The sequence below is a fragment of the Phoenix dactylifera genome, chromosome 7 (genome assembly GCF_051530095.1).
Source record: "Phoenix dactylifera cultivar Ajwa chromosome 7, Ajwa_hap1_PhDact_Kaust_v1.1, whole genome shotgun sequence".
NCBI classification, from domain to species: Eukaryota; Viridiplantae; Streptophyta; class Magnoliopsida; order Arecales; family Arecaceae; genus Phoenix; species Phoenix dactylifera.
Window position 1 is genome coordinate 29762021 of NC_143196.1, and position 27675 is coordinate 29789695.

General features: G+C 38.8%; 2 protein-coding genes across 3 annotated transcripts; one reads left to right on the plus strand and one right to left on the minus strand.

Moving 5' to 3' along the window:
- Window positions 1-1380: 1380 nt before the first annotated feature.
- Window positions 1381-7241, plus strand: LOC103720224 (uncharacterized). The gene is made up of 8 exons (XM_008809831.5): window positions 1381-2449; window positions 2547-2629; window positions 6036-6044; window positions 6138-6232; window positions 6390-6463; window positions 6548-6598; window positions 6717-6799; window positions 6907-7241. Exons 1-8 carry the CDS (start codon window positions 1842-1844, stop codon window positions 7047-7049), a joined length of 1146 nt encoding a protein of 381 aa, XP_008808053.1. The 5' UTR covers window positions 1381-1841; the 3' UTR covers window positions 7050-7241.
- Window positions 7242-8241: 1000 nt separating this feature from the next.
- On the minus strand, window positions 8242-26290 carry LOC103720223 (PH, RCC1 and FYVE domains-containing protein 1). 2 transcript variants are annotated; one of them, XM_088701567.2, is made up of 10 exons: window positions 25308-26285; window positions 23042-23100; window positions 22884-22970; window positions 22487-22576; window positions 21845-21925; window positions 21471-21659; window positions 19252-21390; window positions 18379-18525; window positions 15124-15410; window positions 8242-8800 (listed from the first exon to the last, which is right to left on the minus strand). In XM_088701567.2, exons 5-10 carry the CDS (start codon window positions 21869-21871, stop codon window positions 8653-8655), a joined length of 2937 nt encoding a protein of 978 aa, XP_088557693.2. In that variant the 5' UTR covers window positions 21872-21925; window positions 22487-22576; window positions 22884-22970; window positions 23042-23100; window positions 25308-26285; the 3' UTR covers window positions 8242-8652. The 2 variants fall into 2 exon arrangements, with proteins under 2 accessions (XP_088557693.2, XP_008808052.4); XM_008809830.6 differs by lacking the exon at window positions 23042-23100 and having other exon boundaries at window positions 25308-26290.
- Between the last annotated feature and the right edge of the window lie 1385 nt (window positions 26291-27675).

The window sequence follows — 27675 nt, forward strand, 5'->3', positions numbered from 1 at the left end:
TTCCATTTTCAAGAACTCAAGAAAAAATAATCTTCTGTTTTAAACAAAAGTTTCTAAATTCTTCAGCATCTTTTGCCAAATATTTATTGTATTTTGAAAAAGTGAAAATATAAGCAAGGGATAGCACAAATTTTCTGCAATTGTCATCTTCACCACCAATTTCTGTGGTGTATTTCATTAATTTGTAGAGAATAAAAATACAAAAAATAATATACAAAAATGACCCTTCTTTTTCATTTGTAATATAATTATTCAAGTTTAAATATTTGAAGGTACACCATTTAAAACTCCAAGATAGTTTCCTTTTTTTTTTTTTCTTTAAAAGAGGTTAAAAGGGGCTAATCCTTACCTCTATTATATACACACCCCATTCTTCAAGAAATGCTATTATGTTAATAATCTCCCCTAAATTGGTGTAAATCTGGAACTTTTGGCGCTAAATACAGCAATTTGATGGTTTATGAGGGCCCAAAATTTTAGAAAAAATTTGGGCCAGACAAAACTCCATTCCGTTTTGAAGGCAAATTTGAGTTAGGTTTAAAACCCATCTTTTGAAGTTGATTAGGCAACAATTTATTTGAAAAAGTTGTATAAAATATCTATTATGCCTTTAAACAAGAGAAAAATTCAATCTTATTTTATCTAAAAACTTAAGAATATTTTTTAAAAAAATTATTCTAATTTTCGGTCGGTAGGAATTAGACTTTTTCATGTTCCATATAATTTTTTTTCTATGAATTGTAAAAATTTTATTGTCATAGAAAAACTATTTTTTATTTTTTATTTTGAAAACTTCAAGAAACATAAGGCATTTCTTTATTTTTTTATTGGCTATATTTTTTCTTCTCCTCTTACGTTGAACCAAATAAATTCTAAATGGCAAGAATGATACCATCCAACCAAGCACTTGTGGACTCTGAGCCTCCATCCTACGAATTCAAGCAAACCCCTATTTATCATTGAATCATAGCCGTTGACTGCATAAATCCATCTCTTAACACTGTGCACCAGAGCCGCCATAACAAGGGAACGTGCATCGCTGCAGTCTCCGTAGGTTTTACGCCACCGTCTTCAGATTCGTGCGTTTGCGCGATAAAAAGCTCATCACGAGTTTCTCATCTCCGAGCAACCAGTGGACTTCGCGCTTCCAGACCCGCCTCATGATCCGTGCCAACCCACGTGACGCGTGTTCTCCAAAGCTGGTGCTCGGCTCTCCAGGCGCTTGATCCCGGCGCGCCGAACTATCCAGCGCGTTAAGATCCGCGCGAGACACGATCGACCGGCAGGTGCGCGCGGAGCACGGCATTTCCCTGTACGGTGCGCACTCGATGGGAGCGACTCCTTGTGGCGGCAAGAGGCGTAGCGTAACGCTGAAGCCGAGTTCCACTCCTCTCTGGATCCCATACCCGTCGGGTAATCTCACACCCCCCCCACTCATCCTTCCACAACCCTATCTCTTGTTCTATTTTTCTCTTCGAACCCAAACCCCGGCCGGTCTGTTCTTTGCTTTCTTCGTACTACCGTATTTTAGGGCAAAGTTTCCGATTTTTTTCTCCTTAGTAATTCCATGATTTATTCCTCGATTGCAATCTTAAACACAGAACTTTTCCTCGAAATCTCGAGATAAACAAAGATTTTTTTTCTTTTTTCTATTTCTTTGAGTTCTCCGGAGTTCTAGATCTACTGGGAAACGATAAAAAATAGTTTTCCCCCTCTTCTGCGTCTATTTCGGGCTTCATCTCTCTGCAGATCTTGGGATAGTTTTTCTAGTTGGCCGGGGTTTTAAGGACTGGAAGGGAGATTAGGATTCGGAGAAGGGAGAGCGCTAGGGTTTCTTACAAATGAGCGAGGCAGAGAGATCGCCAGATCCGTCGGAAGATGCCATGGCTCCGAAGAACCCCGCACCTCTGCTGCCGTCTTTGAACGACAGTGGTGAGAGCTTGGATGCCACCACCGCCAGCGAAAAGACTGTTGCCGAACCCCCGGAGACTGCGGGACCTCAAGAAGACGCCGCCCCTAAAGTGGATTCCGTGGCTGTTAGTGCTGCTGAAGAGAAATCTGATCCATTAGAAGTCACATCTGAAGAAAAGGCTGGATCTTTGGAAGATGCTGCAGTCGGAAACGAACCAGTTAGGTCGGAAGTGCTGTTGATAAATGGTGAAGATCATAATGAGAAGAAGGCTGGTTCCTCCGAGGCAACCGATGGCAGTGGTCTGGTTGTTTCCATGGATGCGCCCGAGAAAAGTGCGGGAAGCGGTGAAGTGCTTAATGCGACCAGCCCTGCTGCCGAGAAGAAGACCGAGTACATTGAGGTCGCCAATGGCAGTCGATCAGTTGCTGACATGGCTGCACCTGGGAAGAGTCCGGAGAAGAAGGTGGGTACTCTTCTTGCTGCGGCAATGAAGAAGTATGCTGCCCCGCGGTCGTCGAGCTATCATGGAGTTACTAAGTAAGTTTAGAGGGACTTCTCATCTGGGAAAAGTTTCAATCTTTGTGAGGATACAAATCTCTATTGTTTGTTGTGGCATTTGGTGGTCCAATTGCAGGCTGAAATGGAGCGGGAAATTTGAGGCTCATCTGTGGGACAACGCAAGCCAAGTGGAAGGCCGGAAACGGAAAGGCAAACATGGTATGCCTGCACTCGTTCTAATTTTGTCCTTTTCTCTTGTTTTCTGCTTTGTAAAGTTTGAACTATTAATAATAAATCATAAATCAGAAGGCACTTATATGGCATTATCATTGTCGAGGATTTTATGAAGTGATTGCACTAAGATGTTGGTCAGAAAAAATTTAGGAAGGTAGTAATACTGCAAACTGCATCAAAATATAAAACATTAGTGTTCAGAGTAAAGAGTAAACACTATCATAGGCTCCTTTGCAATCTTATTGGCAGTTTTGAGCAGAATGGTTGAAAATGATTTGCTGGGCTTTTCCAACCTTCCATCACCTGTCTGCCATCTTGGTTGTATTTATGATGTTGTGGAATCTCATCAACATGAGGTTCATATGAAATTCTTCTTTGAATGTTCATATGTCAACTTCAGTGTGATTTCATTTGTTAGGACCAAAGAATAAAAAAAAGGCATCCTGGTGCACGAGGTTCTTATCATTGCTGAGTTGAGGGAGGGTCAGATGTACTCAATCTTATCCCCGCATGCAGAGAGACTGTCCTATGTTTAGAACCTGGGATCCCGAGGTCACAATGGGGAAACCTTACCAATTGCCATGGCTTGCCTCTTGAGGACCCGATAATGCAAGTCATTTATTTGTTGGTATTAGCAATGAGAAGTGCTCCTTGAAGTCTGCCCTCTAAGAATGGGCCATGATGAGCTCAAGTTGTACAGAATTTTTCTTATTTTTTTCCCAGACAATGTTTAAGAAACTTTACCAGTTTGTAGGATTCGATGGTCATATAGTATTGTGGCTTCTAGTTTTATCAATTATCCTCTACTTCATGAATCTTCTCTGCTGTGATGATACATGCAAGAAATCCATTGTAAAAATGGTTCCAAATTCTCTTTCCTACTTTCCCAAGTTTATAAATGACAATGATGTCTAAACGAGACATATGGAAACATTCATTTCATGTGAGTTGGAATGATCTTATACTCATCCCCTGTGCTTCTTACAAGGAAATTTACCTCTTATACTCATTCCCTGTGCTTCTTACAAGGAAATTTACCTTACTTTTATGTTTTGGATTTCGAGTCAATTGACTTTGATGCTAGATCCCCGTAGTTGTGGGGTGGAAAATATTTTGTTTTGATCATTGCTAACGAAATATGCCTTTGCAAGGTACTTATGGACCAGAATTGACGGGGGAAGTCATGTAGGAGTTAATTTGCCTCCTTAACTGGATGGATCTCAACATGCAAAACTAGATGTTGTATGTGACCCATGTTAACTTTGTGGATTCCATGCTTGCAAGATGACTTAATATTTCATGTTTCATGTGCCAATGCCAAGAGGGATAGCGGTCATGTCAGAGTCAACTAAGAAACAAGCTTGGTTATGCAGACGAGATGTGACTATACTCCTGGCCTGTGCTCCATCTAGAGAATGAGCAACATCTCTTCTTGCTTCACTGTGGACCTAGGTCCTTCAGTGATCCCATAAGGCCACCCTTTCAAAGGAGGGTAATATTTATAAAGAGAAGCTAAGATGAACCTAACTAGAGAGGCATATCTCAAGTCCTCGATAGTCTTTTAACTGCTCTATAGTCTTTCCTTTCCTTAGATGCCAATGATTATCATTTTCTCTCCATGTCTTCTAGGTTGGTTGAGTTATGTCAACCTCTTATGTTGTGCATCTAAAGACTCCCTCTATAATTGGCATGCAGTTGATTTGCTGCTTAGGCTGGAGTTCTAACATAAATTGCTATCAACAACCAGCTAACTTAGTTCCAGAATAGTTGAGCTCCCACTTGTTGATAACTTCCTCACTTCCCAGCTTCTCTTTCTCCATCTCTTGATCTCAAGTAGGCAGTGAGAAGAGATGCTGCTATGTGATACAGTACTTTGCTAAAATTGTCCCTATATTTGCCAGCCATTCATACATGCTACTGTATTATATATTCTCATTCTTTGAAGATGGTAACAAACAAGAACCCTGAATATATTATACTGTAGAATACATGGAAAGTGGCAGCAACTAGGATATCCTTGTAACTGCTCCGATCCTGATTTAAAAGAATCTTTGTTTCTTTTTCTTTTCTTTTCCTTTCTTTTGCCCCCTTAAAGTAACAATGTTCACCACTTCAACTATAAGTTATAGATAACTTATTTAGCTTTACTAGTATGGCACCTCTTCCTCCTTAAGGCCCTACTTTTGTTTTGTTTTGTTTTTTTTTTTTTTTTTTGGGGGGGGGGGGGGGGGCGCAAAAACCTTACTTGAGAATCTATATTTTTCTGGATAAGTATTTTCCGAGCAACATATAGACAGAAAAATAATTTACTCATGTTCTTTTATGTATTGGAAAGTGAATCCGAAATATGTTACCCATGTTCTTTTGCATTACCACTTTCCCAAGTAAGTTGTTAGGATCTATCCATATTTTCCATAATACCCTTTGTATATTATATTATATTATTATTAGGGTAGGGGTATTTTAGAAATAAAATTAAAGGTTATTTTACTGGTTGATGGGAAAATGACTTACGCACCTCTCATTTGAGTAAGACTTCCTCTCATTTCATGGGTAAATACTACCCATGGGAAAATAGCTTACCCACCTAAAGAAGAATGAGAATATGGGTAAGTTGGTCAATAGGAAAGTCAAAGTTGACTAACTTTCCGATGATATCTGCCCACCAAAGAACAATCCTTAAAGACCTTTTTGAGTGTTACCTCGTTTTAGTCAATGTTGAACTGGTTGCTATTATATGTGATTTAAGTGCATTTGCAATAATCATGGAATGCCGTACCGGCCGGTACGTACCGGTTCGGTCCTAGGCCGGTACGTACCGGTTCGGTCCTAGGCCGGTACGTACCGGTTCGGTCCTAGGCCGGTACCGGAACCACAAGAAAACCGGTATTTTTCGGTTTTTTAGCCGAACCGACTGGTACGGAGCCCGTATCGGTCGGTACCGGCCGATATCGCTTGGTACCGGTCGGTTCGCACCGGTACGTTTTTTTTTTTAGAACCATAGCGCCTCGCGCTGTGGTTTTTGAAACCACCGTGTACCGGCCGGTACGTACCGGACCGGACCGGTACCGTACCGGCCCGGCCGGCCACCGGTACGCCGATCGGTACCAGTACGGCGGACCTTGGTAATAATCATAGTGGTGCATATGCAGTATTAGCTTTGTGCTGAGTTCTCTGGTTGTTCTATATTTATTTGTCACTTTTCACTGGTTTATTCATTTTTATCCCTCCCTAAATAGTTCGACCATTTATCGTAGCTGAAAGCTTGAATTCAGTACCATCTAGATGTATTGCCAACTAACTATTCTTCTACCTTGTCTGCTCTTTTTTTCTGGGACACACTTATCGCTGGGTTTGTTGCTTTTGATTGCTGTGGCGGTGGTGCCTTCAGTGTATCTAGGTAAGCAGTATTGTTGATGATTTGGTTAGTGTTGCATTGGATTTGCTTGAAGAAAGGGTAGTTCATTCAGTTCTCTTTGGATTTCTCATGCAGGCAGCTATGATTCTGAGGAGAAAGCAGCAAGAGCACATGATCTCGCAGCTCTTAAATACTGGGGTCCAAGCACAAATGCCAAACTAAATTTCCCTGTGAGATTACTAATGCAATCTTGTGTGTGCTGTGAGATTGCTAATGCAATCTTGTGTGTGTGTGTGTGCAAATCTTCAGGAGATTATATATGTTAACTCATCCTTGGATTTTCTGCATGTGAGAATGACACTGCTGGTTTCATTTCTTGATCCTCAGGTTTCTGATTATGAGAAAGAGCTTGAGACAATGAAGACCATGTCCCAGGAAGAGTATGTTGCCTACGTACGGAGGTATGCATGGTGGAGCCAACTGATCTCCAATTTTTTCACCACTGCCTAATATAATAATTTGTTGCTGGCATTTTATCATGGCAGAAAAAGCAGTTGTTTCTCAAGGGGAGCATCGATTTACAGAGGAGTGACGAGGTTGTCCATACATTTTGGTCCCTTTATTTTTTAAATGTTTCTTCATATAATGTGTTGAGGTTGATACTAATCAAATCTGTCGCCCCATCACACTTGGTGGGGCATTCTGGTTGAGAAGACGGAAAGATGGTAAATGGCAAGCTCGAATTGGTCGCGTTGGTGAAAGCAGGGATGCCAAAGATATCTACCTTGGAACCTTTGGTAAGCATTATGCCCCCTATCCTCACTCTTCCTGATCAAATACTAGATAGGTTTTGTAAAAGGTTGAGAAATATCAAGATTACTGATATCTTTCTGCATTAAATCAGATACCGAGGAAGAAGCTGCAGAAGCCTATGACATTGCAGCTATTGAACTGCGAGGTGTGCATGCTGTGACAAATTTTGATATCAGCAACTACTGTGAGGGAGGTCTTAGGCGGTTAGAAGGCCCCTGCAAACTTGAGATGTGAAGGCCAACAGATGCTTTATTGGAAGATAAATGTAAATTTTTTTTAATTTCAGGCTGCTGACTGTCTGTCGCCGCCAGGATATTTTTCATAATCTGCATTGCTGTAATCCGGATCGGTGTTAAAGGTTCAAAGTCAATGAATGAAAAAAACTCTTGTTGACTTTGCTTTCTAGAAGAAGTTATTGTTTTGCAATACTGTGTCATATACAATTTAGTTCCCTGTATTTTTAATTTTTAAGATTGAAGCATGTTCCCTTTTTGTCATAGAACAAAGGGAAAAGAGACGCATTAATTATTATAATTACGCTGGTTCAAATCTTGAAATGCACCAATAACGATCCGAGCAGCCAGGAAACATGCTTGAATCCTTCTAAATGCACCAATCAAGAACAAAGAGGCAACGGTCAGGACTTTTTGGAGCAATACCCAGCTCGCAACTGAGACGTAGTTGGGAGTTCGGTGTAGTGGTTATTCGTGATTCGTCCAAAATTCCCCAGCCTGTGACCCCTTTACTCAAAGCCAGGGAAGCCGAGGTTTCCACCTGAAAATAGCATTATGAGGTAATTTGGGCATAGGTTCAACCTTTTCAGGCTTCTTGGTTTTACTTGAATCGGTTCCTCTTTCCTGGTATTGGTGGATTGGTGGGGGAGGGATTTTGACGTAACATGAGAGAGGAGCTGAGTATTGCTCCTAGACCACCAGCAGGATAGTTTGGATAGATAGGGGGAAGGAGAGTGACGACTGGCAGTACTCAGGTTAAAGTAAAAGGGCAAACCACAAAACATTTCCAATGTCAATTTTGATGATACACTGGCTAATTTCAACTGCTTTCTGATTCTTTGGGTGCAGGATTATAGTGGCAAAATCACGTTAGGCATAGCAACTGGAGACCTTCCACTAAGAATTTTCGCAATGTTAGACTTTGATGTCACATAAAAACTGGTCCTAAATCAGTGCATAACCAGTTGTAAAAAATCCGTATGCCAATACCTAAGAAAAGGGACAACAACATGTTTAGCCTGAAAAGTGGCAATAATGCAATTAATCTGATCTTGTAATGAACACATGGGCCCCACTGTCAGAATTAGCTAAGAACAATTTGCATCAACACTTGCCTATCATATATTTCACATGTACGCATAATAGTAAATGATGAACAATATGGTGACAAAAGAGAGGGAACAAGAACGACGGAACAAAGAATAGCATCATCAGCTACAGGAAATTAACTACTTTCTCAAAATTTAATGATTTTAAGAAATTCCAGTACAATCAGCAACTGAAGACAAAAGGCATGAAAATGATGTGGATCGCCGGTAAAAAAAAAAAAGAAAAAATGATGGGCAAAGACCAAAAGAGCATGCAAGCCTGTCATTTTGTTGAACAGGAGTCCAAAGAAAAGAAGGCAGGAGTACAAGCTCAAAGGAAGCAGCAGAGGAAATTCATATACCTCAGCTTGTGCAGATACATCCCATCTCTACTCATTCTGCTGCATTCTGCTATAACAAGCCCATGAGGTGCGTGCAGTATCCACCGGTTGAGGAAAAAAAAAGAATTTACATTACCAGTGGAAGGAGTGACTATATACATCAGTAATTCAGTACTCAGCCTATCAAGTCATCCTTTCTGTCAGACACTGAAGCAGGGCCAGATGTAGAACTTTCTGCGGTCAGAATTGTGTATTTCTCCTGAAGCTGTAATCTGTTTTCAGCCCACCACTGTTCTGCTTGTTGTTCGCTGAATCTTTTCCGACTGCACACCAATCAAGTGATAAATAATTATTCAGTAGTGTAGAAAATTGGTTAGATGACAGAAATTCCAAATATTGTGAACATGCAAAACCTTTGCAAATAAAAATACTAGCATTTATGTTCCCCACAAGTTGAAACAAAAGTGATAAAATTTTTCATTCCTGTGAGGCAATACAAAAAAAAGTACATTTACATATAATTTCTGTTATAAGAACTGAATTACTTGAATTAATAACATATAATGTTCGCAATCTATAATGTCTGAGAAAAGATGGGTACATTCATGTGCATTATCATAACTGAAGAAAGAAGTCACTTACATGAGCACGCACACACGCACATCCCTCAACGGACAGGTGAAATTGGGTCAGAATTCAGCAGTCTGATAGTTTCTTTTAATAATAAAGACATGCATTTTGTCCAATAATGCAAAGAGCGTTGAGGTTTATAAACATCAAATGTTGAGCAATGTCACTTGAATAGTGTGGTTTAGCTTCTTCTAACAAAGCTATCTAGTAAATCGTTGATGGACCTAAATTTATTCACATAATTTATGCTATCCACTGAGTCCAACCTTGGCAGTAATTATTGTATTGAGTTCAATATTTCTGTTGCCCATATGCTGACATTGTACAAATCACTCTCACGCCAAGGATTTTCCTGCAAAACACATATGAACTGGATGACAGTCACCACGTGTATTCCAGTCAGTGCTAGAGATATAAACTCTTGCACATAACAAATGCCAAGGCATGGGGAATATCGACAAACATAGCTTGTCAACTCCAGTAAGGAAGGAATTATCCATATATGGTTCATCAATTGGATTCTCTGTTGAGTGATTTGTAGCATAGGCACATCTTGAAACAGCAAATTGTCAATTACTTAGACCATAATGAATGATCAACAGCATTGCATCAACATTTATAGCTGCCTGTTACACGGATATGCTGCCATGTTTGAGATGAGGAGAATGCTGCTCACCAATTATCATATGAACATCAAGACAACTGTTAAACTAAATATAGACAAATTAACATGTTGAAGACCCTGTGACATGGTAAACACAATAACTGCTCCCAGTACACCCTCCAGTTAGTCACTAAGTTCTAGGCATATCGGGAAGTTATTTTATGGATGGGACCTTTACTGAATCTTAATGCTGTTTCTGCATCTTGCCACAATGACTTCTGCCATTGGTTATCAGGTAACTATTATCTTCTCAATTTAAGAGATCCATACTACATACGATCGGTGTCTAAAACCAGTGGCCTAGACCAAATAGTTTGACAACCAGAAGACAGGTCATCACTTTAGCCACGATCAACTACAGTTCAATAAGTTAGACCAAAGCCGTCTTCAGATGGGCTCCCATCTCTTCTCTGCTAAAATATATAGCACTTCCTTCACCTCCATGGTGTCTCACACGTTTGCTCACCAAGAAACCAAAACCCTTGTTCCAGACCTCTGTTTCGTTGCCAAAAATGAAGAGGAGAGGAGGAAAAAGTTGCAACCATGACCTCCCTCCTGGATCTAACTGAAATATGCTGCTTCTCTTTAGAATTGGTGACTACCCCCTCCTCCAAATAATGTTGACAGTATTCCTCTTCTCTGATCTTAGAGATACTATGTTTCCTACCTGTACATCTGGGTAGGCAATACTCCAAGCAAATATGGCCAATGGAGCTCTCATCCTCCTAGATTGGTTGTGCCATAGAAGAAGAGTAGCTTCATATCTCCAGATCCCCTCTTTTCTCGGTCTGGCCAATGGCCCCCTCAACAATGGCTTGGTAGGCAAGGGTGAGGCATAAGTGAAGAAAGATAGAAATTGTCCATCTGTCCTTTTAATAGAGCTTCTCCCCTTCTCTGTTGATTGATAACTTGGCCATATTAAAGAGGTGCAACTACAGTGGTTAGAATGCTTGAACCAACCAGCTCAACTTTTTTTTCTTGTGTGTGTGTGGGGTGTGGGTTTCAGCAGTATATGGTCCCCTTCCTCTAATTGTGCCACCATCTCCAGTTGCAATTGCAATAGAATCATGCACCCGAGCCTCCAACACCTTCCTCCTGAACCTCTATACAAGCTCTTCAACACCTGAATCAAATGATTGGATTGCAATGGAGATAGATAAATGGGATAGAGATAAGTTGGAGGCAGTGGAATTGCTTGGCTAGGATGAAGACAGGATAATGCAACAACAAACTAGTATGAGAAGGTTGAGTTTTGCTGGCAGTGGAATATGGGCTGGAGATTGAAAGGAGGTAGATATGGGAGTTGGGACAATGTTCAAGAATTTGGATGGGGGTGGGGGCGGGGGCGGATCAAGATAAGGCTCAAGTGCAGGTGGAGATCTGATGCGGAGAAGCCTGAGGGAAGAGATTGGATAGGAGATGGGATTGGGAGAAGAAAGTTATGGTTTTTTTTTTCAGAAGCTTGTGTTCCTTCGACAATATTTTTAAGGTTTTTGCCTGCTGATGCTTTTGGACAGTTACAACACAGTTACACTCTATTTTGGAGTCTGTAGGAAAGTCCCAGTTTCAAGTGCTGGACACTCCAAGCAAGTGCTGTTATGTTATTAATATATCATCACAGTCATTCATCAACTTAAGTGTCTTAAAACATCTAAAGTAACCTTTAACAACTTAAGGATATGGTGAGTTCTTATAACAAGATCTGCTCTCCTAAAGCCATTTTTCTCATGTTAAAGGTTTGTGGCTCTGGGCTGTTCTTTCTTCCTAATAGATATTTTCCCCCTGAAATGACATTATTCAAATACTTGCTAGCTCATGACCACTCTGTTATTTTGTTAGTTAAACAACATTTACCTCTCTCCTCCCCCTTGTGGATCTCTTTTTCACATAAGCATCAAAAAAATGACGTGCATTCCTTGACACTCTGGAATACTCAGATACTCGGCATTCATACCAAGTTCTAAAGAACCCAGAATTAGCAGAACTATAATAAGATAAAAATGCTTTTAATATAGTGTCCAAACTTGCATGTATGCATATAAAGATGATTAAGACTGAAGCTCCATAATCAATAGTAGCGTAGCCCAATTTTTCCCTTTCCCCTTCTTCCTCTTCCTCCAAATTTTTTTCCATCAAAAGAAAATCAGTCTCACAGCAAGACTCCTATTTGAGAAGACTTCATGTAGATATTGAGTTGAATTCTGCAACAAGAAATCTATCCTGTTTCTATGTGTGCAGTCACGTATATTATGCTTTGAGTGGTCAAACCTAGAAATTGTTCATGTTTTTGAACTGACCCAAAAGCCTCATGTTTTACATTGCCACAAGGTGTACGGCTGTTTGGCCATTTTCCAAATGCAATGACTATTCAAGCACATACATCCATGACTTTCACTAGAAATTGTAGTTAAAATCTCACCACCAAAAACCTTTAAGGAACACTATTATAATGCCTTAGTAAATTATTATAATAACGAATCACAAAAACAGCCAACCCCAACTAGTTTGGGGTTAAGGCTTGTTGAGTTGAGTAACAAATCACAAACATCTAAAACAGAAACTCGATCAAATAACATTGAACGAATATTTTATTTTGTTTAATATATTTAAGGCTTATTAAATCAGAAAAAATAAATTATATTGGGGATATAACAATTCTCAACAATTGGTTTCTTATATCAGGTACCACAAGAAAATATCTGCTCAATTTGGTAAAGCATCACCCTAGAATTCAAGGAAATTCATAAGAACACATTTTGTACCTGACTTTTGTGAAAAACCTTCCAGATTTGACAAGTAAATTTGAACAAGGTCTGCAAAAATCACCAAGCCTCTAAAACCCTCCAAGGGAGACACAAAAGAACCTCAAATTGGACTCTTGTACAATCATCAAGGTTCATGACCTAGATTTATTTATGTACTAGATATGATTCTCTGGAGATCATTCTTAAACTCTAATTAGGACTCTCTAAGAAGGCATGTATATAAACCGATGCAATTTACATGAAATTTATATGAAATCTAGCAATTTACATAAAATTTAAAGGCTGACTCTTTAATCTTATTGCAATAAATGGTTGCCGAGATCAAATATTCGGGATGAGAAGGAAGAAGCGCACATTATCGATCCTTTGGTATTCCTGACGACATGCAAAATTTCATCAGTCTGATGCATATATCATTATGGCCTTGGTTGGTTGGCTACACTCGCAAATTATTGGTCCTAGGAATTAAGAGATGACTGCAAAGAAAGGATATAAGTTTTCTCAATTGATAATGCATGTTGATTTGACCCATTTGTTTATTTGGAACTCTGGCATACCATATGATACTTTATTTACACCTGCCTTCAAAGATATCTGCATCCTCAGAGGCTTTGTCTTGGACCAATGTAGGGGGGACATCAACCACAATTCACCAAAGATTCTTCACAAGAATCATGCTAACATTTCCTAAATCTGCTGATACGCAATCCTCTTAATTCATGCTCAACTATTACAACAAGCTCTAGCTTAAAAGGTGTAGGATAGCTTTAGGGGCTTGTTCGTTGGGAGGCATGAAACTTACCCGAAAATCTGTTGTTTCCAGGATAAGTGTTACCCAAACAACACTTAGACAGAAAAATAATTTACTCATGTTCTTTTACGTATTGGAAAGTGGCTTCAGAATTTGTTACCCACTTTCTTTTGCATTACTGCTTTTTCAGGTAAGTTGCTAAGATTTATTTATATTTCCCATAATACCCTTTATGCTTCCAGACCCAATTTGCACACTTACCATGTACTGCCCCTTTGTGATTGAAGCCAATTTCGTCATACCAAATGTGAGCAATGGTATAAGAAAATATTGGACTTTTAAAAGCAATCTTTTATTCCCTGCTGTTAATCAACACCAATTTCAGATAAAAATTGCATTAGTCTCACTAAATCAATCGTAGAAATTTAATCAAAAAGAAAAAAATATAAAAGACTCACCAGAATCCACCGATCTTGTGACCGAAAATTGGCTGAGGATTGCATTGGTGCCGCTTGGGTTAGGGTTCATTATAGATGAAGAGAGCAAGTGAGAGATTAGGCTTTGTTAGTGTATCATCATAAGGGACGTACTTTAGTAACAAAATAAAGAGGGCCACTTTACTAATTGATGGGAAACCAATTTACCCATCTCCCAAGTAGGTAAGCGTTTTTGGCCATTTCATGGGTAAATGTTTCCCATGATAAAGTAACTTAGCAACATCACTTTTTTGAGAGGAGCATGAGAACATAGGTAAATTGGTCAAGGAGAAAGTTGACCAACTTTTCCATGATATTTAACCCTCAAATAACGGACACTAGAGGAAAAGGCAAATTTTACGTCTGATGAGACTCCTCAAGGCTAAACCTAAATGGAGTTCAAATTGAATAAGGCAAAACTTGTCATCTAAGGTTGTCATGCATGAAACCACTATATCTTCAAAATTTGCAAGCTTCTTTTCTTGAGGCTAGGTAGTTTGGCTCAATGCCCTCCAACATTTGTCAGATACCCATCATGGCTTGCCATCCTCTATTCTTTTTCCTATCCTTTTGGGCAAAAACCAAATAAAGAGATTGCAAAATTAGTAATTGGCTACCAGCTAGCACAGCTTTGTTGTGATGGATGGTTGACGTAAATCGACGCAAGGGGAAGAACAGGAGTCATGCTGAGATATGAGAATAAATCATAATATAGCATTTTTATCTGCCCCTATGCATTGTATCCTTTATAAGAGAAGCAAATGAATAAAACCTCAACCCAATTTGGAACTACTTCTAATCATCTGAATAACTATATCCAAAATATTGATGCTCTCTGAGTACAGAAGTAGATAAATGTGACAAAATAATCTACACTGAAATGTTTAACACTTAAAACAGCCTCATTGAGCTACTCTGAACTACCCACAAGTCTAATGGATCTTAAAATAACTACCATCTGAAGCTTAGAAAGTCACATGGTTTAGATTCAGTTTTGAAATACAAACTCATTCTTAAACCTACTCAAGCTCATCTGCATGAGCTTTTTACACTAGATGTTCAATATTGTTCTACTCTCTTCAAAATGCATATTGCAGGCTCTGGTGGGTGTCCAATACATGCTATAAACACATCATGAATCATTGATCTTTTAAAAGCATAGTAGCATCATACAAAGCATAAAAATATGCATTCTATACAACAGCAATGAAAAATTTGTGATCTTTAAGTTTTAAATATCGAATGTAATGATTAGTGTCATTATTTCTCATGCCATAGAACTAATTTACAATAGCTGCAGTTTCATGAAAAAATAAAACTTTCTCATGATGTTTCTGGGATTAAAAAAAACTGATCATACCTAAAGCGCACTCGTTTGAGATACTTATCACCTCCAGGCAAGGAGGACACAGTGATGTAAACTCCTGGTTCAGCCTGTTCAACCCATTCTGCCTCTTCTGGTGACGTCCTGTTTCCGTTGCACGACTCTAGATTGCTTGAGTCCCCAATGGACTCTGGAGCCTGAGAAGCTAACAAGTTGCTCCTAGTATTCTCAATGGAAGAAAGTCCTAATGAATCAGACACATGACCAGATCCATACATGTTAATCATATGCCCCTCAGGTACTCTTTCAGCCATATCCTTCAGCTGCCATAGGTTGAAACATTAAGTAGAATCAAATAGAAAGTAGTGTGTGGTACGATAGCAACAGTAATAACAGCAGGACAAGAGAGAATTTGATGCATTCCTGGCTTCTCAGCTGACCGACCCAGAAACCAGGCATAATGGAGATAATCGATATTTAGATTGGCGAAAGTAAAGAAACACATCATCTTGATCTAGATGATGTCGGAAAATAAATTTAATGTTCAGCAACAAGGTACCATCAGAAATCAGAAACCAATGGCAAAGAGCCAAAGACTCTTTAAGAAGCTTATTTCACATAAGAAATTGCATTCAGCAGGCTTACCTAAGAGATGATCAAATGATCAACGATGAAGAGGTCTTCACATATGAAATCACCAAACAATGGGTATACGTTCCCTACTTGAATCTTAGACACCATGTTAATCCATGTTTCTTTTACAGATATTTTGCACATTCATATAAAATTAATTTGATCACAAGACACACTTGCTGCAAAGAGTCTCAGCTGACACAGGTATTCATAGAATAAAAAGTATGGAAAATATTGTAGATCGACGATCGTGCTAATGTCTTCACCTACTGTTCCTGACTAATATAACCACTAAATCATTTTTCTCACAAAGTAACAAGAATATCTGCTAACCTTTTTATTTATTGCAGGCTTTCCACAAAATCTATCTAACATTTGAAATTCCAAGGTTATTCCATTCTCCCTCTATAATCTAAACCAAATCATATGATCTGGTTATTGGACAAAATATGCTGCAACCCAGTACCTTAATCAGAAAGGTTAGTGGAGTGATCTTTGGAGATGTTAGATGTGCAGTGACAACAAGTAAAAATCCATTGTTTTGTTAAATAACATTTAGTAAAAGGTTAAAATCTATAATGACTATTAATAATCATAGTTGGTGCTAAGCAAAAGTTAAGAATTTTGCTGCCTAGGGAGCTATTGAATAAGTACAGTTCTAGTGTCACGAGAAGTACCATCTTACAAAGAATTAATTCAGAATCGTTATTTTTCAAAATAAAAAAGAAGAAGAAGATTTAGCTCAAAAATGCTATAACTGTTTATAGATTATACTAGAATGTCGTTAAAATATTAGAATCATCCTTTGATTAGTTTTTCGCCTCAACATAGAGCTGAGGGAAGCTCGATATATTGTCGTGCAGGTATGAGATTATTAAAAAAACATGATTTTGTTTATTGTGATAGACTTCAGATGTACCTTCGCTCTTCTCTTTTCTTCCTCTTCCTCTACCTTCTTTCCTACCATTGTCAAACCAACAGCAGCCAACAGCAGTTATAACACCAAGCAAAAACAAATTACAGCACATGTCTCATCTCTCTTTTGCAGACTTTCCTTCTTCTCGTTTTGTACTCATATTTCCGATATCTCTTCTTCTTCTCTCCTCGCATTCCCTTCTTCATCCATCTACTTTTCATCTAGAAGTCTATACAAAGCTGGAATAAAGTCATGATTTGAATCTTCTTCTTAGCCCCTCATCAAAAGGTAGATAAATAAGTAATTCAACACACACACACACACACACATATATATTACATCGTGTGTCACATTAGTCCTTAGAAACTCCAGATCTACAACCTCTCCTTTACATAGTACCTGAGATTTACTGATGAAACTTGTTATAAAGAAGTTTGAAATCATAAATTTCAAGTTTTTTCCTAACTATTTGGGTTCATCTTTATAGATCCTTATTCGCCAAGTATTCCTATATAGGTCCATCTCTAATGCTATTCCAAGTTTCTCTATATTCTTCCTCACAATCTCCAACTATGTCAATTTAGGTCTTTCTCTTCTTTTCTTGCAATCTCTCAATATAAACCAAAGTACCTCTCCAAATAAGAGCCTCCTCAGATCTTCGTTATATATATCCATACTATCTCAATCGATTTCCCATCACTTCGTTCTTAATTTGTACAACTCCTACAACTCCTCTAATATATTTAATTCTTAATCTATACTTCTTAGTTTTACCAGACATCCATCTTAATATTCTGATTTCTGCCGCACTCAATTTGTTTTCTTGCATTTTCTTTATTGTCTGGCACTCCGAGATATAAAACCTTGTAGGCCTTACCATTGTGCTATAAAATATTTCCTTAAGTCTCCAAGGTATGGGCGTATCACATAATATTCTAGATACATTCTCCACTTCATCCAACCAGCCCTAATTCTATTACACATATCTTCATCTATCTCCCCATTATTTTCTATAATAGATCCAAAATAACAAAAACAGTCACTCTGTGGTATCATTTTTCTATCAATCTGAACTAATATTACGTCTTCATTTCTATTCTCACTAAACTTGGTATAAAGAAGCTTGAGGTGTGAAAACATTAAAAATTCCCTTTTCCCTATTGTCCATGACAAACCTAATTTTCATGAACAGTAAGAACTTCAAAAACCTAATCCTCCTTTCAATCATCCATATTATATGATTTTCTATTCAAATTATACCTAGATACATAGTTAGACACAATTTTTCACTTCATAAACCTGATAAGAGCTAGGCCCTTATGTTTCACACTAGGATCCCTAAATGTATCTCTGTATGTGCTCAATCTCCCCCTCCCTTCTCCAAGCTACTACTGAAATTTAGAGTTCTGATGCTCCAAATATTCAAAGATAGAGCTTTTAAATCCACAATACTTTGGAAAAAACACAAAAAGTACTTGATGATTCATTTTAAAGAGTATTCAGTAATAAATTAAACTCAACATGTGGAAGACCATGAAGTGAAATAAAACTTGCATATCTTAATCAACAAAGTTACTAGAAATGCACTATATACAGAGCCTTTTAATCTACAATATGATGAAAATAGATCTACTTATTCTTGAGAACTTGTTCACTCAAGATGCACCATAAGTCCAATCAATTAATTTTCTAAGACCAAGAGGCACAATAAGATTAAATTTTTATAAAGAAACAGGATCTACCTGTGCAGTAAGAGACTTGATTACTTCCTTTGCAGCCTTGCACTTTGTAGTTTCTTCACCTGCCACTGTTGTGGCCTCTCTCAACTGTCTCATTGTTTTCTCCAGTTCTGCTTCTAGAAGTTCAGATTTACGAGTTAGCTCCTCCACCTACAGAACAGAAAATTCCAGTCCATGGACTATTTAGAGAACTCCAAGCATTTAAGCAATTAATCAATTTTGCCACTACATGACTAGCACATTGAACAAGAGATACAAATAACGGTATTTTTGCCATATGATACTTGCATATGCAAGAAGCAGCCATTGATTACCAGAAACTACCATTTCTGAAACAAACACAGGAGCTGGCATTGCAGATCACAGTTTATGGTATTCACAAACATAACATATGAATTACATACAGCCATGGTATGCAGAACCGGCCCATATTGGCCGGTTCAGCCCGTACCAGACCGGTCTGGCTCAGCTGTGGAAAATGGTTCCGGCCCTCATGGGGTTGGAACCGAGCGGTTTCCGCTGCATACCGGTGCGAACTGGACCGGTTCGCACCGGCCCCCATGCGGGGCAGCGCGCCCATGCGCGGTTCCCCACGCTGGGAACCGCACCCGCGTGGGAGGATATTTAATGCCACAAAGTGGCATTTACATTTAACGTGGGGCGCGCGTTTTTACCTCTTTTCCGGTTCGGTACCGGTTTAAATCGATCCGAACCGAAACTATACCAGTCCGGTAGGCGACCGGTACGCCTACCGGTACTGATACGGCGTACCCTACATACAACATAATATGACTGATTAACAAAGCAAATAATTTGAAGTAATGCATGATGATTAGCTGAGTAACTTATAATATCCTCCATCAACAGAATAGATACCTGTAAATGCAATCTAACAACTTCTTGACTTAGATTCTCATATGTCTGCTTTGAGTCATCAGAAAATGCTTCAGGGGAGGAAAGACCAGTAACAACTGGTGTAATAGTTGAATGGGGTGGACTTGGCCTACATGATACAGGAGATGATGAACGAGAAGCTGCTCTTGAACCCGGAACGGATGCAGAAAATATTTTCTTGGATGATCCAAACAAGATGTTTGAAGAACTCAAGTTGCTTGATGGCTTAAAGCTTCCCCATTGAAACATTGAAGCCCTTTGATATGTCAAAGGAAATTGGCTATTGTTCGTTTCAGATTTCCAGTTCAGCTTGGAAAGTCTGTTTTCACCCTTGAAGGAATCAACAGAAGAAAGCCTGGAGAACTGTCCTTGTAGTTTAGGATCTAGATTATCTTTTTCAGCCACTTCATTGGCCATATGACTTAAACTTCCATTTTGATTTTTTGGAAATCGCGGAATCATTCCTTCACCCATGGTCTTCTTAAGTTTCATAAAACATTCGTCGCATACACGATATGGCTTTTTCATATTGGGTGCTAAAGAAGCTTTTACAGATTTTCTGCTGCTGCATGCTTTGCAAAAGACCAAGCCACAGTTGTAACAGTTATGACGTTTTCTTCTAAAACCAAATGGGAGACGACAACCAGAGCATACAGATTGATCCGCGCCAGACACCCATTTATGAAGACAGATTACAGCAGTAAAACTTGAACCACACACAACACTCTTTACTTGCTTATCTTTTAAAGCTTCAACAAGTGTCGGAGTATTTCGGTCATCATTATCACCATGGCCTAATCGACCATTTGCTCCCTTGCCCCAAGTATAGACTTCTGTTTTAGAAGTCAAAACTGCAACATGATAAGAACCACATGCTATCTCTTCAACAAAACTATCCTGAATCTTTCCTTCAACACAAGTGGGAACTTTTCCATCAGCCTCAGTACTACCAAGCTGTCCATAAACAGTACTTCCCATTGTATATACTCGTCCAGAAGTTGTTAGAGCAACAGTAATGTCATTGCCACAGGCCACCTGACAAAAGCTTGGCTCAGAAAGAGATGCTACATATGCTGGAACAAGTCTGTGTTCTCTATCACCGTGTCCAAGTCGACCTTTATCCCCATCACCCCATGTAAATAGTTTTCCTGATGAAGAGCTACCAGAATCAGAAGACCTATCTGTAATTTCCACAATTGCTGCAGTGTGCCAAACACCACAAGCTGCCCGAACAGTACGCAGTCCTTTCAAAGCTTCAACTTCTCTTGGTATATTTATGCTTCTACGATCTCCATGGCCTAAAGCACCAAATATTCCATCTCCAAATGTGAATAACTGGCCTGCTGAGGTTACAACAGCTGTATGCCAAGGTCCACAAGATACAGATGACACATGCAGACCATCTAGTTGACCACTTACTTTCTTAGGAATCCAGTGACTAGCCTCACTCCCATGCCCAAGTAGGCCAGAGCTGTGAGTGCCGTCACCCCATGTGTAGAGATCCCCAGATAAAGTTACAGCACATGTATGATATTCTCCACATGCTACCAGTTCAACATTAACACCACCCAGAGATTCAATAAGCTTTGGCTGGGAAACATCAGCATCTACTCCATGCCCAAGCCTGCCTCCTGACTCTTCACCCCAGCTAAAGATCTCCCCTTGTTTGGTAACTAAAACAGCATGCCTACTCCCACAAGCGATATTGTGAACATCAAGCACTACTGCTGATTCCAGTGCTTTTGGCAAAGGTGCATCAATCTTGGTGGCAGACAGACTTCCAAGCCTATGTGAACCACCACCAAGCACCCCATCACCTATGCCTTCTCCCCAAATGAAAACATCACCTAAGGCATCAAAATCCTCATGAACTGATCCATGGCTGGATGAGCTTACTGCACTAGATAAACTAACTCTGATACTATCAGATGCAGAGCCCCACCCATTTGAATTGTCAGCTCCTCCAGATGAGAATGAGCTGAGAGAATTATTTATTGAATCTGAATGAAACGAACTCTTGGCCGCTGCAGTGTATAGTACTACATCAGAAAGTACCTTGCCAAAACCATTAACCGGATGGCTCTCATACGGAATGTGGACTTGCGGGGCATCTCCAGAATCCTTAAGAGAAAGGAAGGGAAAGATTAACTTAAATCACAATTAAATCTTTAAAAATTCTTAATGCTTCAGAAATGTCCAACCTTATGAAAGATGTCGCTATTACAAAAGGGTGATGTCAATGGAGAATTTTTTTGAGTGTTTGAATTTGGACTATCAGATGAAGTTCTGTCACTTTTTGAGTCTAATCTCAACTTCCGACAATTTCCACGAGAAATCAATGCCTTCAAACCAACAAACCAGACTTCAGCTTCATCCTTGTCCTTGCATATCTGTTATGTTCAATGTCAAATGGGGATATTTTATTAAGATGTACTTCAGGAAAGACATGGCATGCATTGCAGCATGTGCAGAACATACATTTGTCATCACAAAACAAATGCCGTATGAAATTCTAGCAGAAGATACAAATGGCTGAAAATTGGGAGATGATGAGGAACAAAAGAGAAATACCCACCAAATCTAATGATCGGTCACTGTACATAAGAGAAAATGATTGATATTCTTTATCAGGCCGTGGATATCGCTGAAATATTGCCTGAAAGGAAGAGATAAAACAAACATGTAACCATGATTGCATATGCTTCACTATATTTACAGGAAATATTAAATGACTCAGACAGAATTGATGAAAAGATAATAGTGAACATCCTCTGCATAGCCACCAGAGGTTCTTGTTTGAATATGGGGTCATGCATTCCCAAGTATTTGGCCTGGGTAATTAAAATGCAGGTGCCTCTCCCTCCATTTCTCTTGGAAAGAGAAGAAAAGAAAAGAAAAGATGATACTTAACATGAAAATACTGACAATACTGACACATGACATCATAAAAAAGGAAAAGGACAAATTTCATCATCTATATATGAGTAGAGAATAACATTAACCAATTTTGATTAAACGTGATTGGTAACAAAAGAAAAAGAATAAACTTGAAAAGTCGCAGATGAAAATGATATGAAACATGATAGCAAATGAAGTGGCCTTTGCGCAAGTAAAGATAATTCCAGCATATGTACAGACAATGGATGACAAATTTACATATGGAAGCAACATATTTTTTTTTCTCATACAAAAGATATCTCAAGGTACATCCACTTACAGTACGCTGTCCAGGTATGATTTTGGAAACCTGACTAAGTTTAAGCTGCTTCTCATCTTTTCCAGAATACCAGATCAGTACAGACTCATCCTGTCCAGTAAACACATGAACAAGATAAAACAAATTATGCTAAAAGAGAACCCTACTTTTAAGATAATCATGTACTACCTATAACTTATTATAATGAAAACTTGGGTGACTTGATCTTTAAAAATAAAAATGCAGCCACTGAGCCACTGTACAGCATTAAGAAAATACGGGAAAAAAAACTACTACGGATCCAAGTGATTGTGCAACAATATGTGAAAATAAAAGCTGAGCCACTATCATGAAAAGAAAATAATCACGAATGTACAGAAAACAATACAAATATATGTAAAGTTCGCAGAGTACTTACATTAGCAAGCCTGAAAGGACAAAACTTTGGCTTCCCTCTGCGCCCATACTTCAGTAGATAAGCACCTTTCTTTAGGGCTGTAATTGCCTGATCATTCCAAAGACAATAAAAAAATCAATAAAACTCATAAGGCACTTGCTATATCAAAAAATACTCACTGTTACATTTTGAAGAATGGGACCAACGAACCAGCAAAATTTTGAAACAGTAACATGATCTGCTTGACAAAACAAAATATGTGAAATTCGATGCTTCGTCATCCAATATCATATGCTTCATTTTAGATCTAATACTAGCTATCAATTAGTTATGACAAGGTCAACATGTGAATGTAAAAATTTACAAAATAAGAACTACTGGATACTTCAAGAAGCGTAATTGAAATACAAAAATATTAAATGATTATTTGTGGCAAAGTGACATATTACAACGCCTTAAGTTGAAGATCGATGAGATCTATTTGTAAAAGGATTATTTGTAAATTTACCATCGGTATGATATTCTAATAATATGAAAATATTTGATTTTTCTCCACCGAAATCCATGATTCAGTACATAGAGCTACAAAAACAAGGAAAAAGGACTCAAAATCACAAGGTTTATGTAATTTGAAAAAGTTTATCATCTTGTGATGTACAGACCAGCCTACAGTACCAAGCCTGACCTGATTTGGACCCAAGTTACAATAGAAACATCAAGCCTCCAGTCATCTTTGGGTCTCAAACCTGGATAAATTTCCATGGCATACAAGTCTATCAAGAAGAGTTAGACACCACATGATCCATGAAGAGCACAAAATAACAGACCATAGAATTTAAGGCAGCCTAGGGCCCTGAAAATGCAGACTTATCCAAACCCTAGGGATGGAGTTCGAGTTGTACAATTGAAAGTCGAAATTGATCAAGGTTGAACATGGCTAAAAATGCCACACCCAATCCCAACCTAACTCTCATGCATCTCAGCATAATTTTTATATTCGGAAAGCTTATCCTCCCCCTTGAAAGCAATACAAGAGCTCCATCGGCAAGTTTTCCTCACTGAAGAGCATCTTCATCTTCCAGCTATCACTTGAGACATCATCTCTATTTAAAAGAAATCATCAAGTACTCATTTTGCAGTTGCTCAAGCTTTTATTGCTTATAAAGATTTCAAGATTAAGCATACAAGCATGTGAAGAAGGCCTCGAATCTCCAAAACTTTCCATCTAAAAGGAGTGGATTTTTCCCAGTGACTAGTCATTGCAGTGCATACTACTCCAACTGATGGAAAGGACCTCTACAGGAGCATTTGACATTGAAAAAGAAGGATAATCCACACAGAGATCAGTCCAGGTTTAAAAGAGGCATCTCTATAGATAATGTCAAAGGTGATGCACAATATACTGATTATGAAACATCATGCACTAGTACCCGATGGATATGATCAAATGTTCACCCAAGCAAATTTCACCCAAAAAGGTCCATCAACTGTAATGGAAAAACAATTGAAAGTGTTTACACTATAATACCAGAGATCTTCTGGCTTTGAATGCTTATTGAATGACACGAATTGGCTGTGCATACTTGCTTCATTTCTTTTCCCTTGCCAGACGCCACATAATATCATATGAATAGGTTCTATATCTCACTGATATGAAGCCTTTTGAAAAAAATGATCCCACTATAGTCTATTATCACTTTGCACATGGTGGAGAAAAGATATAACTCCATCACAGGTGGACTAAAGTAACACAATTTTGCCAAAGGATGGAGAGATAAGACCATGCCTTTAGTAGGATCATAGCATAGCGGATAAAGAAGAGATGTTACTTGTAGTGTTGCACTAAGAAAATTTTTACAAAACAACCATTAGAGCAACCTTATTATATGGGCCATACTTTGAGGCATAAAGGAAAGCTCATGGCCATCAGATGAGAATAAGAGAGTGAGGCGATCATACTGTAAGTTCGCGATGACAAGGAATGAATATATAAGAGAAAGCTGATAAAGACAATATTTTAAGATCGTGGGAGAAAAATCGTTTGATCTAGTCTAGTCAGGTGAAATGCAGCATAGGCAGCAAACATCACAGGTAAGGAAGGGTTTCTCAAGTATAAGTTTATGGGACAAAACAAAGTTGGGAGAGGCCAGAGAAGACTTTGAGGATAATATTGAGAAACAATATCTAAAGAAATTTTTATCTCAGAAGCTGCAGCTTTGCTGCAACTAATAAAGAACTCGGATTCATAATTCCAATACAGTAAAATGACCAATATAATGAAATGACACTAGTCATTTACATTAGTTCTCATGTAATTTTTTTCTTTCAAATTTTCAGTGGCAAACGCATTATTGTTCAAATTAGTTCAAATTACAAAGAGACACTAACGGAATCCTAAACATGGTAATAGACAGATATGGAACTAATAATTGCAACAGTTTTCACCTGCTCGACATCCCTCTCGACGGGACCATTCCTCAAAGAGTCTGCCATCCACGTTCTGATGTCAGGTACTGCACGCACAAAGAGCAAACCTCATCTGAACAACGGAAAGAATGATCTCCTCTTCGAGAAAATGTCCAAGCCTGCCCCATAAAAGAACGCGCAGTGTGCTAAAATCCACAGAATCCGAGTCCAGATTATTCATTTATGTCAACAACACAGAAAGAGGAAAGAAATCCCCATTCCCCGGACCCAAACTACCGAGACATTAACAGCAGTTATAGCCACTGATTCACCACGAACAAGATTTCTCAACAATGGAAACCGAGAAAGGAACAACACAACCGATAACAGATTCCAATGTTGGAATCTTTAACCCTGGAATCGGTGATGAAGCAAGGAATGGAATAATCCTCTGCAGCAAAATTATTCCCACCTCGCCTCCCAAGCCAAATTTCTCTACGAATATTAGAAATCCATGCTCATCAAAGCTGCTCTGGAGCTCCACAACAGCTCAAACCCCTCGACAGAAACCCTAGGACCTGGCAGTCGCACTGAAAGTCCTCCAATCCTACAAGATACAGCAAGACAAGCCTCTAGATCGATTCAAAACGGGGAGAGCTTCGCGGATGCGGCAGTGGCGATGGAAGGGGCACCGCACCTCCAAGAAACGGCGAGAGATGCCCTAATGCGCAGGCATTCCGCTCGAATCTGGGATCGTTCGGCTCGGATCGGAGAGGAGAAGGGATTGGCGAAGCTCGCGGAGGGAATGGGGCATGGGATCGCGGAGGGTTGGGGATGTCCACCGCGAGGAAGAGATCGAGAGCTTCGCCGAAAAAACCGAATAAAGAAAAGGGAAAGAAACAACGAAGAGGGGGGAAGCGAAATCCCGGGCTCCCAGAGAGGCTAACGTGCGCCTCCCCTTCTCTCTTCTCTGGCGCTACGTTACACGTCAGCGGCCGAAAGCCCGCTGGAAATGAGAGTTTGGTTGGGGAGCGGATGGAGACTGGATAAAGAGAAATTTTAGCTGTCATTGGGAGAATTCCAGGAATGGCCATCAGGTCCAATGATTGACAAAAAGCTGTAAAAGAAAAAAGAACTTACAGGTATTTACATGGCTACCAAGCAGGGTGCAAGTATAAATGTATCACATTATTGGTATATATCCATTGAGATGTTTGGAAAAATATATATGCTTTATCCATATGGCAAATGTTTGAAAATGTAATGTTCATTTAGAAAGTCAACAATTTTTTTTTAGTCTTTTATAGAGGCTTCTCATTTATAATCATGCATATACTATAAATAACACCCGATAGATTTGTGTTTGCAAATCATTTATAAATAATTATCATGTTTTTGAAGAACAAATTAAAACCACATATTTATTTTGTAATAGAGTATAATATCATGATTTACATTATTTTAAAGATGTTATCATTTTCATTGTCTTATTTTTTAAATTTTAGATAGCGGAGATGGCATGATAATATTGGAGGATCATATAATGGACTTCTTAGATGATGTTGGTGAAAATACAAGGAAAGTGAGGTAATACTAAAGATGCTATAATAGAAACAAGAGGTAAAATATATAATTTAGATAAAATGCTACATTAGAGATGACAAGAAAATATATATGATGTTCAAGTGCAGTTAGCAATAACTTCATTATAGTTACTCTTTAATAACAATTAAGTAATTTCCTCCAAATCACATAAGATCGTACTTCTCAAGAAGAAGGAAAAAAAAAGAAACAATCAAAATCTTTGGAGATTTAAATGAAACAAATCAAAATTTTTCTTTGAACTTTCATCAACACACACTTATATAATTAACTCGAAGTTTTCTAATACATGCAAAAACTATTTACATATCAAAAACCAAAAGTAAAAACTAATCATACTGAAAGCTACCATTTCCAGCAGAGGCTCCGGGCTATCTTTCTAAAATCTTATTAATCGAAAACAAAAATACATATGGTTATAAATCACAAATTTCAAGGTACTAATATCTATTCTGGATGAGATATGGCGGTCCTTGGGTAATTTGCTCGGGGTCATGTTAGTATATTAACATGACATTGTTTTCTAGCGGCCATGAAGTAGCCCTCTCTCCTCGGCGAAAGCTCGGACAACGCCTCAAGCATCCACGTCGCAGTCACCCTTGGAGCCAAAGCCAACCATCGACCTCACTGAGGGCCCACAGCAATACCAACAAAAACTCGCAGGCGGCAATCCACGTGGATACTCTAGCAGCCACACATCATGAGTGGAGCCCGCTTTGGGTGGGCCTGGTGACTGGTGCCGCGTAATGATGATCGAGGCGGAGTCAGATTTACGAGTCTGAGAACCCGGAGAAGCACAAAGCAC